Genomic DNA, 18,004 nt, shown 5'->3' with positions numbered 1-18,004 from the left:
CCACCAATGTTGTTGTTATTATGGGGCAGTTAATTAAAATATTAAATGACCACACGATGTCGCCACGCAACAGTTATGGTTAGCAGGGGATTTGTATTGCGGGGCTACTGTTGTCTGATGAAGTCGAACGTTTGAAAGAAAAGTTTAAGAAATTAATCATATTGCTGATACAATGTCACAATACTGTTGTGTGCCAAATTGCCTGGAAAGTAAAGGTGGCCATAAATTTCCACTTAATAGTCAACTGTATGAGAAAAGGAAGGTGGCTATCAAGCGTTATGACCCTTAAACTGAAAACCGATAATTTATTTATTCTATCAGATGAAAGAAATTAATACATGGCCAACACGAGAAGTACAGCAGTTTCCTGCTACCAGAGTTATTTTGGACGACACAAAAATAAAAAAACCAACAAATGTTAAAGCTCAAAATTCCAAATTTTACCAAAAGGGCTGGTGACTTTCCTAAGTAATTTTCATGGAGGATGTGCAAGTGATAGGCAAGTAATAGAAGATTCTTTACTAGCATTATGGCAGATAGAGGAATCAGAATGCAAGATTTGTTCCAGATTGGAAAGTTTTATTTTTGCGCGGAGGATATGTTTTTCGTCAAAAAAACTGCGCGGATTTTTGCGCGGAATTACATTTTCTGCGCGGATTGATAGACTTTTGATTGACAGGTGGATGTAACGATAAACGCAATTTGTATGTAACGCCTGCAAGACTATCCAGCCGACAAAAAGAACAACTAATAAAGTAATAAACACGACGAGTCTTCAGTTTTGCTCTATTGCACACGCAGCTGTTCTGCTAGATTCTACAATTTTTCATTTTCATAACGATTCAAACATTTTGTTAATTTGTTTCATGGGGATAGTTTATGATTGCCAAACTGCTCTTAACTGTTTTTAATTATTTGTCATGCAGAAAACATTATTTTACGTAACTTGCCCAGCCGACAGTCACTTTCTTAGTCAAACTACGTCCTAAAAATACAGATAAATGTACTTTTAACGACTACGTTAAATAGAAATGTTATTTCAAGCGTGACAATCGGTAGGTTTCGATGTGCTTGACTGATTTACGTGGATTGTTCGCGAAATAAGGCTTGTGACGACATAGAACTTCATTGTGCAACGAAAATATATAATTTTAAAGAAAGTTTATTATAGTTACCTAAGTTGCGCGGACAACATTTTTTTGCGCGGATTACACGTAAAAAGCCTAAATTTGCGCGGATTACAAGGGGGAAATCCAAAATATTGCGCGGAGGATAAATCCTCCGCGCAGGCCGTTCTTTCCAATCTGGGATTTGTTTACATCCTTTGATGTATTTGTTAACATCCCTAACCACAATGCTAAAAGGAAAAAGCCAGCTTGAAAATATTTCAGTAGTAACTAAAGGAGAGGCATACTGCATCAGAAAGGATCCATGTTGAGACAGTCATAGGACTAGCTAAAATATACAATATATTAAAGATAAACACTAAAAGAAGAAAAGCGGGAAAAGCATGAAATCAACACTAAAAGCAGAAAAGAAAGGAAAAGCAGAAAAAAGGGAAATTTATGTTTCCTAAAAGAGGGAGAAATAATTGCAGGAAAAGAGTAAAATTTCTAGTTTCTGTAGGTTTCGAAACACAGAAAAGCAGAAAAACGGGAAACGTTGTCGAAATACAGAAAAGCAGAAAAACGGGAAATGTTTCTTTATTTGTTTTTTATGTCGTTCTAACTCTTCAAAACCATTTAATAGCGTTCAACATCGATTGTGTCGAAATACAGAAAAGCAGAAAAACGGGAAATGTTTCTTTATTTGTTTTTTTATGTCGTTCTAACTCTTTAAAACCATTTAAAGCGATCTAGTAGCGTTCTGCAACGAATGTATCAAAATACAGAAAAGCAGAAAAACGGGAAAGGTTGTGGAAATACAGAAAAACGGGAAATGTTTCTTTATTTGTTTTTTTATGTCGTTCTCACTTTTTAAAACCATTTAAAGCGATCTAGTAGCGTTCTACAACGAATGTATCAAAATACAGAAAAGCAGAAAAACGGGAAACGTTGTCGAAATACAGAAAAGCAGAAAAACGGGAAATGTTTCTTTATTTGTTTTTTATGTCGTTCTAACTCTTTAAAACCATTTAATAGCGTTCTACATCGATTGTGTCGAAATACAGAAAAGCAGAAAAACGGGAAATGTTTCTTTATTCGTTTTTTTATGTCGTTCTAACTCTTTAAAACCATTTAATAGCGTTCTACATCGATTGCATCGAAATACAAAAAGGCAGAAAAACGGGAAATGTTTCTTTATTTGTTTTTTTATGCCATTCTAACTTCTTTAAGATCATTTAATAGCGTTCTACATCGATTGTGTCGAAATACAGAAAGGCAGAAAAACGGGAAATGTTCTTTATTTGTTTTTTTTATGCCATTCTAATTAACTTCTTTAAAATTATTTAATAGCGTTCTACATCGGTTGTATCGAAATACAAAAAGGCAGAAAAACGGGAAATGTTTCTTTATTCGTTTTTTTATGTCGTTCTAACTCTTTAAAACCATTTAATAGCGTTCTACATCGATTGTATCGAAATACAGAAAAGCAGAAAAACGGGAAATGCTTTTTTATTTGTTTTTTTATGTCGTTCTAGCTCTTTAAAACCATTTAATAGCGTTCTACATCGATTGTGTCGAAATACAGAAAAGCAGAAAAACGGAAAACGTTGTCGAAATACAGAAAACGGGAAATGTTTCTTTATTTGTTTTTTTATGTCATTCTCACTCGTAAAATCATTGGAAAGTGATCTAATAGCGTTTTAACTGATAAGTTACAAATCATTTTTAACCGACCTTTTACATCGCTTGTGTACTGAAAATACGGGAAAACTTTTGTTTGTTTGTTTGTCATACCTTGTTGACACACTCATGAATATATATATATATATAACTTATGTCAACTGATCCTGCCTTCGTAATGGCTGTTAAATAAAAAAAATTCATTTATGACAAAATTAAATAGGGCTTGCCTCACGTTCATTCCATTTTCTGACAGTACAATAAAGTTTGGTTGAACTGTCATTTCTCCCAATAACTCGTCACGTTTTTCTCTCCTCAATGTTTTATTTCAACGTTATAACAATCGGTATTGTTTGTTGTAATAGGCTATATGGTTTTTTTAATGCATTGCATATTTACTTGCACACAACAACCACATAAACAGAAACATTTCTGTCTAGGTATTCTTGAACAAAAGTAATACAAGGATGAAGAGTATGCAAATGCAAGGCGATTAAAAAGTGTCCCGGCTAAAATGAAGAAGAATTACAAACCATAAATGTCAACAGTTAGGCTACACTTAAACGGATGAACAATTGTTCCATCCGAACGAACATTTCCTGGCAGACAGACCCGGTGGAACCATTTTCTACATAAGATGCAGAAAACCTGTGTTTGGTTTGTTTTGTTTCCTGAGCAGCCTATGGCTTCGCATTTTCCCATGCCTCAGTGCTCTTTGCATTTGATTTGAAAATTTGGTGGTATGGCCGTTTTTCGATGGACAGTGAAGATTCTGCATTGTGTTTCTCGTCCTTTTTTTTCACTGACTGCCCGTTTAGCTTCATCCAGCTTTTGTTTGAGCTTGGTGGATGAATAAATCAGTTCTTGGTTTGCTACAGTTTGCTTTATCCAGTTTCTTGCTTCAGTAGAACTAACATCCACAGGAGGAGGGATGGTTGAGGACACAGAACATGTTTACCACACATAAAACACCACAGTCATAACTGTTTTTTTGTTGGGGAACTGCTTAACATTGTACAAATTTCCACTCTGTGTACGATACTTTTATGCCAGCAACAGCGTAGCAATAGGCCACTATTTGGAAAACCTTCGTCATAAAGCAGTTTAGTTTGGAAGATGTTGACGTTTCGAAGGTGTCAATCGAAGCAATAATTTTTTCCTTAAGATTTGCTATGATTAGAAACCAATGACCTCCAGGGTTGCAGACAACGCAGAAATTGTCGAAGTTAATTGCTTCTCTTTGGCAGGCAAATGTTGCAATCACGTCGTGCATATTTCTTTCTGCACACTGCACGAAGAAAAGAATCGAACATTAAGAATGCTGGGCTTGTGGTATCTTTAATCAGGCACTGGATTGAAAATTGCAGTGATTCATCTGTCAACCACCGATTTCCTTCCAAACACTCAAGCAGATAGGTCTTACTCCAACCTTCATCAATTTTGATTTCCGAATAGTTGCTTATCCATGGAAACAGCTAAACTTCAGAAGAATGTTTAACTTCACAATCATCCAATTCATGGATCGAAAACTCATCAGCAATTGTTGTATCATCTAAAGTGCTTATCCATGGAAACAGCTGAACTTCAGAAGAATGTTTAACTTCACAATCATCCAATTCATGGATCGAAAACTCATCAACAATTGTTGTATCATCTAAAGCAGCGTGGTCCAACTGCAGGCCCGCGGGCCAATTGTGGCCCGCGAGATAATTTTGTTGGCCCGCGAAAGTCCCAACATTTTAATGACAACTAACTTATAAGTTTTGTCTTCAGTAATTCAATGTTTTCAATACATCAGGATTAACGCACATTAAATGCTATAAAATCTCCTATTGTGACGCATGACAAGGCATTGTTATGTAATAAAGGGTTCTGCTTCTCCAAACCGTTCAGGGGCATTTCTGCGCTAGAGTGGAAACTGAATATTTTTGACAGCTTCTACTAAGTAAATAACTATAAAGTATAAAAATAAACTTATCTATAAGTAAAAAAGGTGTATAGTTACCCTAGAGTTGGCCCAGAAAAAGGTTTTTCCTGCAAAAATTTAAACCTTGGCCCGCGTAGTAAGTTAACGATTTTAAATGGCCCGCAACAAAATAAAGTTGGACCACACTGATCTAAAGCTTCTAGACTTAAATCATCTAGTGTGTCAACTGTTTGGCTAAGCTGGACGAGATTTCCTTTTTTGGGTGTTGATGTTGCATGTTGTAATTTGACGCTTTTTCAGTCCAGGGGAAAAGTGGCATCTGGGGCGGGGTCAACTTCGTAGTCATAATCCTTTGGTCTTGGCCGTTTTCGACCGGATTTTTTTTCAGAGCCACGGCTTTTTTTGATCATCATCGAAAGGGACTATAACTACGTTGGTCTTTACTTTTATCTTTTGACTCCTGTATTGCCATTTGCCCTGCTAGAACATGGAAACATAAACCGGTACTTGGACAAGAACACTTTGAGGGCTTCGGGTTCAAAACAACGCTTTGTACGTTGTTCGTGAAGGATTCATTACTGAAAATGATGATGTGGCAGCGGAAAAGCCAATAAGACCTCGCTTGATGCGTAGTCGTGCCATCGCTTTTTGGGTCGTCTGAAATTCATCTTCCTTTTCCACCCTGCCAACCTGTCTGACTTCATCTGAAAGTGTTTCGTTTACAAGATTTTCCATTGTGGAAATAACTGGCAAGTGTAGGCTACTTCAGTGCGTGGTTGCCGCAAAAAAGAAAACTCTGGTTTTAACTGGTATCTTCCGAAGCCAGTAACTGCGCACGAAAATTCATAGCGGTAAATGTCCTGAACTTGCTTTAATATCATTATCATCAGGTCAATAGGTAATAACTGGTGTTCTGTTACTGCCTTAAGCACGTGGTTCATACTTTCCGCGATGTTGTTTGCTACAGCACCTTGTTGAAACGCAGCAAACTTTTCTGTTACAAACTTGCAGGAGTGTTGAATGAGATCGTTTTTTAGATTTCCATTTAAAATAGCTTTTATTTGATTGCGACCAGCTGCTTGAAAGTATCACGCACAAGTTACAAGTTTTCTGTATTTCGACAAAATCGATGTAGAACGCTATTAAATGGTTTTAAAGAGTTAGAACGACATAAAAAAATAAATAAAGAAACATTTCCCGTTTTTCTGCTTTTCTGTATTTCGACACAATCGATGTAGAACGCTATTAAATGGTTTTAAAGAGCTAGAACGACATAAAAAACAAATAAAGAAACATTTCCCGTTTTTCTGCATTTCGACACAATCGATGTAGAACGCTATTAAATGGTTTTAAAGAGCTAGAACGACATAAAAAATTAAATAAAGAAACATTTCCCGTTTTTCTGCTTTTCTGTATTTCGACACAATCGATGTAGAACGCTATTAAATGGTTTTGAAGAGCTAGAACGACATAAAAAACAAATACAGAAACATTTCCCATTTTTCTGCATTTCGACACAATCGATGTAGAACGCTATTAAATGGTTTTAAAGAGCTAGAACGACATAAAAAACAAATAAAGAAACATTTCCCGTTTTTCTGCTTTTCTGTATTTCGACACAATCGATGAAGAACGCTATTAAATGGTTTTGAAGAGTTAGAACGACATAAAAAACAAATAAAGAAACATTTCCCGTTTTTCTGCTTTTCTGTATTTCGACACAATCGATGTACAACGCTATTAAATGGTTTTGAAGAGCTAGAACGACATAAAAAAAAACAAATAAAGAAACATTTCCCGTTTTTCTGCTTTTCTGTATTTCGACACAATCGATGTACAACGCTATTAAATGGTTTTGAAGAGCTAGAACGACATAAAAAACAAATACAGAAACATTTCCCGTTTTTCTGTATTTCGACACAATCGATGTACAACGCTATTAAATGGTTTTAAAGAGTTAGAACGACATAAAAAACAAATAAAGAAAAATTTCCCGTTTTTCTGCTTTTCTGTATTTCGACAACGTTTCCCGTTTTTCTGCTTTTCTGTGTTTCGAAACCTACAGAAACTAGAAATTTTACTCTTTTCCTGTTTTTATGCAATTATTTTTTCCCTCTTTTAGGAAACATAAATTTCCCTTTTTTCTGCTTTTCCTTTCTTTTCTGCTTTTAGTGTTGATTTCCTGCTTTTCCCGCTTTTCTTCTTTTAGTGTTACCCCTGCAATCCATGCCTCATTATGCTGCGCCTGTCAAATAAACTTATTTTTGTTTGTTTTCTGTGGACAAATGTTAGGCAATGTATTGTTAGAGATAAGTGTTAAATTTTGTGTGTGTATGCCAGTTAGGTTATGGCAGTTCTGTCCAGGACGATGTGTTTTGTTTGTGGGTTGTCTATAGGACTATCTGGCTGTTGCATTAAAGCATCCATGTTTTTATTATGGGTCCCCTTCCCTGAAGGGGACACATATTGATTTTACTCAAAATGTTTTTGTTTTTTTTCTTTTTGTTTTCTTTCATTTTTCTTCTCCCCAAAGTTTGTCCGACTCGTTTTTCCATCAAATCCTTGATGGATTTGGATGAAATTTACACAGATGGTAGATGTAGTTATGTAGATGTGCATCCCACTTTGTTTTTGTTGATAACCTCAGTATTTACCCCGCTAGCCCCCTAAAATGGGTATTTTCCCCCGAACTTTGTCCGACTCGTTTTTCTATCAAATGTTTGATGGATTCGGCTGAAATTTACACAGATGGTAGATGTAGTTATGTAGATGTGCATCCCACTTTGTTTTTGTTGAAAACCCCAGTATTTACCCCGCTAGCCTCCTAAAATGGTTTTTTTTCCCCGAAGTTTGTTTGACTCGTTTTGCCATCAAATGCTTGATGGATTCGACTGAAATTTACACAGATGTTAGATGTAGTTATGTAGATGTGCATCCCACTTTGTTTTTGTTGATAACCCCAGTATTTACCCCGCTAGCCCCCTAAAAAGTTTTTTTCCCCGAAGTTTGTCTGACTCGTTTTGCCATCAAATGCTTGATGGATGTGGCTGAAACTTATACAGATGATAGATATAGTTATGTAGATGTGCATCCCACTTTGTTTGTCCGGATAACCCCGGCATTTACCCCGCTAGCCCCCTAAAAGGGGTGAGTTTGTAAACAATGTCAGAATTGGCAAAAATTTGGATAGCTTGTAAAGTATGCCAATTATCGTTATTGTGCCATTGCAGTTCGTGGGTTGTTAACAGCCCTTTGACGTCAGAAACATTAACAGTTGTTGCTCAAAACACCTCTAGTGGTTGAAATTTTAAACGTTGGCAGATTGGACTGAAATTTTGCAGTACTATTGATTGAGTCATTGTGGTTTCCTACTTTTAAGGTTGTGTGTGTTGAACCTCAATTAGTTATCCTACTAGCCCCCTAAAATGAGTTTTTTAATTTAAATAGTTTTTACTCCATATAGCATATTTAGATATGCACAGTACCAATCACTGTGTTTGTCTTCACAATACCAAACTTACTCATTGTTATCTATTGAAATGCATTTTATCTACAACTTTGCAGGTGTGGGGACCCATGAGTTTTTGCTTGCAGAAACGACCAAGGTTATAAAAAACGATGGCTAATGTGGGACCCAATACAAAATAAGCATAGGAATATATTTATGTTTTAAAATAGATCATAGTGTATGTGCAAGGGCAATATGTGCTAACCCACCCTTCTAGTTTTATTTAGGTGTGTGTATTTTTGACAGTAATTATGATTACCAACAAACTTGGTCTCTGTGAATACTTTTTTGTGGTTTGTTTCTTACATTATTTTACCAAATGGCAACAAAACAATAAAGGTGGGTTAAAAAAGATTTTAAACCTAAATCAAGAGCCCAAAAAGTATGATGTATTTTTTATAAAGAAATACATGAAATTATAAGAAATACATGATAAGTAGCAGTACTGCTTATTAGCAATGCCTATTTGTTCTTGAATCTGAAAGTAGTATTTACGATTTTTTTTGATTGAAGGTTTTGTAATTTGTCACTCACAAATTCAGGTATGGGAAGTTAGCACCTTCGGTAATAATTTCGATTTTTTTACTATATGGACATTTAATCTTAACCAAATCAGTTTCCTCTGCTTTTGCATCTGGTGTTGCAGCAAGGTATGACTGTTGGTTGTCAATAAACAGACCTACTGCACTGATGTGGATATTTTTTGTTTTGCTGAACAAAGTTAGTGCCCTTTTTTCATACATTTTGTCATGGCATATTGCTTCTGTGGACAGTGCAAACTTAGATTCACATAGTTTTGCATATTTCTTCTTTCAGCTGCCAAAATAATATCCCTAAATTTTGGTGATGTTATGCGAAACTTTCATTGGTTAACATTCCTTGCACTTACTTTGTTCAGTTGTGTTTCATTCAATTTTTTAATTTGTAGAAAACAAGGTTTACAAGTTACCACTATACAGTACATGTAATAAATAAAGTGAGTAATTACTTTTCAATTGTTTTGCAGGGTGGTGAAACGTTGAAGCTGATCTGTGCAACTTTTCTTAACAGATAGCTGTTCTGTGATGTGAAATTTGGAAACCATAAGAGCTGTGGCTGCTAGATGTTTGCATGTAGCAACAAGCCCTCTTCTTGCTGCACTCATTCTGAATTTACAATTTCTCCACTGTTTTCCAGTTTCATTTTGACATTATATAAAACTTTTTTTTTTCAGTGAAGCATGTACAATGCCACTTAAACAAAACTCAGACAAACATTTCAGACTAGGCGTCCTTTCACAATAGCCTTCACATCATTGTTGGAAATTTTATCACATGTGGACTTGGAATGAAAATAAACTTTCACTTGTTCCTCAGTTGTGTGTGATATTTGGTCCAAGCTGGTTATTTGAGTAAACCCTACTTTGGGCCACTGTTACTCAGAGCTGCTACCTACATTCTCCATCAAGCTCACAGCACAAGTGAAGTAAGAAGTTGTCATTCCTATCATAATCCTGAAGTCTGTCTAGTAGTTATGCAGAGGAAAAAAACAAGAAGCTATTGCCAAAAAAAAACAGAAATACAACGCATCTTAAAATTAAATCCTCTTTCTTGCCAGTTGTTTTGGCACATATTTTACTCAGATTATAATCTGTATGTTGTCCATTTAGAATAATCCATTTTTAATTGGTTTATGTTGGCAAATAACAGTGTTTTGTGGTAAAAATATGACGGAGTGGAGTTGTTTTGAGGCTTCTAAATTTGCGGGCGTTTGTGCCGTTATGACAACTATAACTGTTGCGTGGCGACACCATGCGGAAATTTCGACCCTTATCTGATCTCTATAAACCCTGGATTGCGCTACTGGCCGTCACGGTTGAAGCAAATTGAAGCGTAATGGCGGCTGAAAAGGAAGCCCCAAAAATGCATTGCGGGCAATGGGGAGAGAGTGGAAAAATGACGATAATTTTTGTTTTAGGCATTTGTATAGCGATTTTTGCAGATATGATTTGTAGATTAATAGGACGCATGTATTCCAGTGTGTAATAACCTATAAATATGCGTAGATTGACTGTGATGTGTGCTGGATATACGTTATTAAGTTAGTGTTGAAATAAATGTTTTATTGTGCAATATAAGTGGTTTGCGTGCTTTTTTAAGTATTTTAGACATGAATCCAACAAGATGGCTACTTCCTTCACACAAGATGATGTAATTCTTTGTGTGACATTACCTTGTGCTATTCCAAACTGTTGTTTTTGACTGTTATCAAACTTCAGGAAATTGTGACCAACATGTGGAATAACGTTTTAATTAAAATCACAAAAAACTAAAATAACATTTCAACTGTTTTAACACTTTTTGACTTTTTTTCTCGATTGAGTGCATTTGGTTTTGGTCTTTATTATCTTGCCATGGTGATATTATGAAATTTTGCAATTCCATTTTACATTTATGATAAATTTGTTTCCAAACATTTCAGACATAATAGGGTTTATATTTCTTCAATAAGCAACCTTTATTGTCTCTGGTAAAATTCCACTGGAATGTTTCAGTCTCCTCCCAAACCCTCAAGCTTTATGACACTGCCAGATTACAATCCAGCCTTTTTCGACAACAAATACACTACAGAGGGATTGGAATCAGATTAAATATTTTGTGTGTGTATACTGCTCTACTTCCACTGTGTATGTTTTGTAATCATTTCTGACACTGCCTGTAACATGATATGCTGCACATTTTAAACGTAAACAACTTTGAGGTTTTTTTATTTTGTGAATGCACCATCTGTTATAATGGTGATCATCTGACAAAAAATACAGGATATCTGTATAAACTTGGCTGGTGTATTTGTTGCCTTCAGTCCTGTTTCGCAAGAATTTAAGTGATAACTGGTGTACAGGTGTGTTTTTGCAGAAAATTGCTTATTAAGTAGAATAAAAACAATATTTCATGATTCTGACTGAAATAGTACATAAATAGGCAACTCATTTGGGTAGTTAAACTCATCCACCCTAACTGCTATGATGTCTTAAATGCATTTATATGCACATGTATCTCTTTGAGATATGAGATTTTTATTAAGAGTTTTAGTTTGAGAATTCACAACATTAGAAAAAATTTATTCAACACATGTTGGTTGCAAACAGAAAAAGGGTAGATTAAATGAGCTAATTGTGAGCTTACTAGATTTATGGTTTGTAACATAGAAGGAAAATAATGTTGAACCTACTACAAAAAACTTTTAAACAGCCATATTTTAGCTCCAAGACTTTGCTGACAATCAAAAACAGCAGTTTGGATCAGCACAAGATGATGCTAAATAAAGTATCACATCGTCTTGTGTGAAGAAAATAGCCATTCTTGTTGGATTTGTGTCTTAAATATTAATAAATGCATGTAAACTACTTATATTGCACAATAAAACATTTAGTACCACTTAATAATGATTTATTTCAACATTAACTGAATAATGTATTCCCAGCACACCTACACTAATACACATCACAATCAATCTACGCATATTTATTGGTTATTACACACTGGAATACATGCGTCCTATTAATCTACAAATCATATCTGCAAAAATCGCTACACAAATGCCTAAAATAAAAATTATCGTCATTTTTCCACTCTCTCCCCATTGCCCGCAATGCATTTTTGGGGCTTCCTTTTCAGTCGCCATTACGCTTCAATTTGCTTCAAAAATCACCCAACCGTTCAACGGAGTAGCGCAATCCAGTGTTTATAGAGATCAGTGTAACTGCCCCATTGCATTGACGTGTCTGAAATACGACGCGACAGAATCCCTGACATGTCAGGGAATTTGGTGTTTAAATATGCGTCAGGGAGAAATGATAAAATGTACTTAAAAGTCAGGAATTTAAGAAAATAAAAATATTTCTACTATGAAATTAATGTACCAACGGAAAAAGTTTCTAGTAGTTAGCTACAACCGCGTCTATGCCATGAAACGTCAAGAGGTAAACTGGCGGCGGGCAGGTTTATACACAAAGTTACTGCTTCGTTTTGCATTGTGTGTGCGTGCGTAACAATACCTGTTTGTTACTAGTTGTCTAATGGTCTAACAGTACGCGTTAAAAACACAAATAAAAATCCGCGTTTCAAGAAAACACAGCATTCGATGCTACGTGGGAAATTTCATTTGCTTTAACTGTGTACCTAATATGCAAGGAACTCGAACTAACTAACAACGAAAAGTCGAATGTCGGGAGACATAAAAACGTCTTTTCGGTGGTATTTTATTTCAAATTTTAAAAAGGTCTTTGTGGCTCCCGTTTTTAGTTTTTTGTGTGTAAAATTGTCCAAATTTGATGTCCAAATTGTCCAAAATGTCCAAATTTGTCCAAATTTGATCCGTGTGACAATTATAAAGCGAGAAGGGTTACATACTTGTCGAACAGTCCCTGATTGTAGTATACACGTTTTCAAAAAAACGATAAGAGGAGATATAACACGAATGACGTGTTAAGTGCATATTTGATTATTCACAGGGACACATATATACCAGGTTGAAGTTTTGCTTGTCGGCATATTTGCTGCGACTTTAGTGATCGAGTGTAATTGCGTTTGTTTTAGAAATCAAATTACAGCTAACAGCTTTTGTACAGGTTTAAAATTCTTTATGTAACAAAGCGATTCTCAACTTGTTTCAGTCCATGGAACCCCCAGCCCAATCAAATATTTTTTTTTTAGTTACTGTATATCAGGGGTCGGCAACCCCTGGCACTCGTGCCAAGGTTGGCACGCGAGGTGGTTTCCGTGGCACGCCAACCGATTTGCGTGACTCTGCTTACTCTTTATTATTAATATTTGTTGGCACGGACCAGTATTGTTTGGAAATACGTTGGCACGCGAGGTCATTAACACATGGAAATAACAAGAAAATTGGCACGCGTCGCCTAAAAGGTTGCCGACGCCTGCTATATATGTTATCTTAAATGAAAATAAAATACCAACACAAATGGCTTATTATGTGGATAAAAATATTTGTATAGAATATCAAAAAAAATTATATGCAAACTATTTCCAGTTTATCACCAAATATAGTGGACCAACCAACAAGTCATTAATTATACAATAACTTTGTTTCCAGCATCAATTAACTGATTTTTACGTGCATATTTCTAATACGGTTGCAAGCCGGGCTACTGTGTTTGGCGGGCCGGAAGCGGCAGATAGGCCGGAAGCGGCCGATAGGCCGTAGGTTGCCAACGCTTATTTGGCTCGTCAAGCATTCAGTAACATTGAAATTGCTACAAGTACAGCTAAGTTCTTTCAAAGATGACGTGTCTTTCTAACACTGGTAATTTACTTTAAGAAGTAACGCAACCAAGTTACAGGGATCAGTATGGGATATAAATCGTTGTACAAAGGGTGTTTTTAAGGGTGACCTTGTTTAAATTCAAACGTCGTTTGGTACGACATGACTCATACCTTTTTAGTAATAAAGCTGCAAGCAACATGCCTCTGCGAAAATTGCATTAACTTTATGGTATAGGGCAGGCCTACACATGCGTTAATGGGTCCCCGTTGGGTTATCAAAGGCGTAGTTTGCCGCATGGTGACTTTATTGGTATTTTTGATTAGATTTTTACTCACACTGACTCCAGCACGTTGCACAAGAAATACTACGCCAGGGTGACTGCTGTAATCTTTTGGCTGCTTTAGTCCTGAAATGTTGGAAATCAATACACTCAATAGCATCAGAATAGTTCATAAATACTTGATTAAAATAGAAAGCCGTTAAACTACCAGTCACAAAAAAATAGTGCAGGTAAGCATGCTTTTTTTTCCAAAAACAAATATGATTTTCTTATCCAAAGAAACTAATTACGACGGGCAATTTTATACGCTCGCATACAAATTCTACACTTACTAATAACTTTTGCATTAAATAACTGTTTATAGTCACTCACCTTTTACGTATATGCAGCCAAGAAGAACCATGCAAATTACCACAAATAAAAATCGTAAACACTTAGTCCTCATTGCAAACACAGTGTAAAAAGAATAAATAAATATTTGTGTTTTGCACTTGCATTGCCTCAAAAGGTAGAGCTACTAACACGATACGTTATACGCCTGATCCAAAAGTGCTTAATTTTCAAAACGGTATATCTCAAAAAATGCTAACGGTTAGGGCTATTGGGGTTGGGGTAAGGTATTAGCACTTAAAATTCAATAAAACTAACCCAAAAAATTAGTTACTAATGAAAAAATTTTATGTAAATATTTCCCAACCCAACCCATTTATAGCCGCTAAATAAATAATTCAGCTCTTTACGCCACCTATCGAAAATTAAGCACTTTTGGATCAGGAGAAACGTATCGTGTTAGTAGCTCTACCGCCTCAAAACAAGTTCACCAGATGCCTTGAGAACAATATGCATTATTGACCAACATGACAACAAAACCAAAACAGCCCATTTCTGATTTGTATTTCAACGTGTGCCTTGAATACGTTACGGCCCATACGACATGACACGAATAAATTTATTCTCATATGATGGCAGAAATACATCGGAGATACCATCACCATCGGCATCAGCTACTGCTATTGCTCCAACAGTCCCCTTTTCTTGTTCGTATATCTAGTGGAAAACATGATAATAAGCATAAGACCTAAAAGATACCGCAAGCGTAATTTGTTGCAATAACAGTGGATATTTCCATTTAACATATTTCACAACTTCACAATGCGCAATTGTTTCAATTACGAAAAGTCAGCTGCAGACAGTGCACAGCTGTTTCGAAGGACGTATAGTGCAGTTTGTTGGAAGTAACAAGTATTATGATTTTTTTTTGGAAACTTAGAAACAAGACTAAATTTCTCAACCAATAAGGTGCTCTTATACCGTAGTCGATGTATACGCCCAGTCGGTTGGATCTTGTGAATTGGCAGTGGCAACAAACGCTTTTCCCTCATCGTCACCAGACACCATTATATATGGCTTTCTAAAAGGGCAAATATTAAAATAAATCAAAATTGTAAAATTGTTGTTTATACTACACAATTTGTGCATCTCAAAAGAATTTCAATTGTGCCGTTTTGCTAAAAATGCGTCATACAATCCAGCTTGTTCCATGTTCGCAATTGGCCAGAATGCAGTCGCACTTCCAGGAGAACCTGATCCGGGAAGCCGGAAGGATTTGTAACTACCTTGCAAAAGGTGTCTGAAAAAATAGTACATTTATTCCAATATAACTTTTCCTCAAAATATCACATACCTGGTCCATGGTTGATTTTGCCAATCATCTGGTATTTCATAAGCCAATAACGCTCCAGGACTACCAAGTTGACTCCAGGTTGTACAAAGTACGTCCAAAACACCATCCATGTTTACATCAACGATCTATTACATAGTAGATTTTAGTAAGTTCTTCTATTTTCATTAAATCTTTACCATATTTTCACCTGCAAATCGAAATACCACCCGTAATTGTCTACAGCCAGATGTTGAATCGACGATGCGTCTTGCCAGTTGCTTGTTGAACTCCATGTCAAACCCAACTCAAAACTGCATTTTTTACACATTGGTACACATAGGACATAGAAATGTAGGTTTTATGAGGTTCCGTTTAAAACTACAAACCCCCTTTGCCCGATCAGCCAACGCTTAGTCCGCGTTATGTCCGAAAATACGGAAGGTTAAGGTTAGTGGGGTAAGGGTTTGTAATTAGATTATTGCTATAATAATCTAATCTCAGAAAACTTGGTTTTGTTGGCTCAGTGGGCTTAGATGACTAAACACGGGATAACAGGACTAAGTGGGCGTGCAGTTTTAGACTTTTCCGTTTTTTTTATGTAGTGGAATATGAAATTCTTACCTCCAAAATCCAGCGCTTATTATAACCGGAGTATATGAACCGTCTGGTAGTTTCATGTTGTGAATGCGAAATGATATATCCTCAGTTCCTTCGTGCAATATGTGAACTTTCCAACCATCAGTAAGTTCCTTTATTCCGGGATTTTCAAACCACACCAACTGCGATTCTGTTGCACTTGCTAAAATGTAATGAAGTTTTTAGACAAAGATAATTGTAAATGCTGTACGACCTTTTACCTCCAGTTCCGTAGGCACGCGCGGTTACAGCATCCAAGTGGCCGTCGTTGTTCATATCCTCCCACAAAACTCGATGATAAAACCACAACTTTTCATCCATGGATGAAATTAACACAGGACCTATAAAGATACAGGATCTTTTGCTGAGGTCTACATTGGTTAAATATAGGGAAAAAACGCACCCAACGAGTTTGTGATATCAAGTAAAGCAATGGATCCGTTATCTTTTCCAGGTAGAAAAAATCCGCTTGCAACAGCCCAAATCCTATTGTTAAATACTCCATCTGACGAAAACACAAATACAAACGAATTTGCAGTCGATTTAACAATTGTCTTGAAATTTACAAACCTGGAACTTGGCTGACTTCATTCGGCCAAACCAGCTCATCTGTCAGCATGGCGGAGTCAAACAAAGATTGCATTTGAAATTCATTGATTCCTTTCAACTTCGTCACTGTGTCTTTAACGGATCTGTTGCAAACAATGGGAAACGATTTAGCAATGATGGTACGTGATGACGTTTCTGTATGTCGAGGTATTCTCTAAATTGTAACTCTTCGCCACCAAACTTTGCTCTTTCGCAACCAAATTTTGACCCGTACCGTGACAACAAACGGAAAGGTATCTTGACAACGATCGCGTCCAAGGGCAACTAATCAGGTAACCTCGACCATATCCTAGAATTCAGTATAACTATTTTCTGCTTGGTGATTGTTTTAGTGCACTGGTTTCGCTATGTTTTCTGTCACCAAGCGAAATAAATCCGACATACATTTATAACTGGCAAAAACCAAGATAGGGTAAGATAAAACCATTTCAACAAGAGTTCAAATTATTTTATCGATGATTGACAAGTAGCAGTTACTTCTATAAGTTAAACTTCTCTTTAATACAATGAACTATATAAACAACTTGCCAAACAAATTAAAATTAAAACTGCTGTAACTACAAAACTTACGTGTCCCCGGTAAATGCCGAGAAAGCCAGATCGTATTCTCCAACGGATTGTGCATCGGTATCCTTAAGAACACTGCAGAACGCTGGGTTTTCACTTACTGGGATGTCGTACAAAAACTTCGGCTTCGGAGAAACGTCATCTGATTTAACATTGCATATAACAAGATACAGGACAAATACAAGTTGTAACATGTTCATGTTAGCATCCCTGAAAATAATCTAATTTTCAGATAAAATTGTACCCATTACTGAACAAAAACATCATATCCTGTGTGAAACCGCAGACAAATACTGGCAACTTTGTTCGGCAAACACGGTTTATGTACAGCAGCTTTCGTTTCACACGCGTTGTCAGCACAAGTTTATCTACAGTTGTTTCGTAACCGTATGTTGCGTAACATAATCCAAACAATTCAAAGAAGGAGAAAATGCATTCGTTGCAACAGGACCAAAATTATGACTTCATGTGACAACTGCAGACATATGCGTATGGCACATTTCGAAATTCACAACAGTAGGTACCGAAGATATAAAGAATAAGAAGTAGGTACCGAAGATATAAAGAAACTGTTCTTCAAGGGGCCGAAAGTTTTGTAATCTAAGATTACCGCTCAAACCATAGGCGTGATAGGTGTGCTTTTCAAACTGGGACCCACGAAGCGATTTTGGGACCGCTAAGAGCTTCATCTACAAACAATCAGCCTGTTTTAGGGTTACACCATATTCGATGATATTCAATCCATGACAATTGTGTCTCAGTT

General features: G+C 36.2%; 1 protein-coding gene and 1 long non-coding RNA gene across 2 annotated transcripts; one reads left to right on the top strand and one right to left on the bottom strand.

Annotated features, from left to right (window-relative positions):
* The first annotated feature begins 6,658 nt into the window (after positions 1-6,658).
* Positions 6,659-11,155, top strand: LOC145238574 (uncharacterized). The gene is made up of 2 exons (XR_013862146.1): positions 6,659-8,941; positions 9,228-11,155. It is a non-coding gene; the product is annotated as an uncharacterized LOC145238574 (long non-coding RNA).
* A 3,494-nt stretch (positions 11,156-14,649) lies between these two features.
* On the bottom strand, positions 14,650-17,436 carry LOC145238569 (uncharacterized). The gene is made up of 10 exons (XM_080101775.1): positions 17,245-17,436; positions 16,636-16,757; positions 16,469-16,570; positions 16,287-16,406; positions 16,051-16,228; positions 15,638-15,740; positions 15,451-15,575; positions 15,292-15,396; positions 15,078-15,177; positions 14,650-14,813 (listed from the first exon to the last, which is right to left on the bottom strand). Exons 1-10 carry the CDS (start codon positions 17,433-17,435, stop codon positions 14,685-14,687), a joined length of 1,275 nt encoding a protein of 424 aa, XP_079957901.1. The 5' UTR covers position 17,436; the 3' UTR covers positions 14,650-14,684.
* Positions 17,437-18,004: the final 568 nt, after the last annotated feature.

This window comes from Phallusia mammillata, chromosome 7 (genome assembly GCF_965637545.1).
Source record: "Phallusia mammillata chromosome 7, kaPhaMamm4.hap1.1, whole genome shotgun sequence".
Classification (NCBI taxonomy): Eukaryota; Metazoa; Chordata; class Ascidiacea; order Phlebobranchia; family Ascidiidae; genus Phallusia; species Phallusia mammillata.
This window is presented reverse-complemented; position numbering and strand designations above follow the sequence as displayed.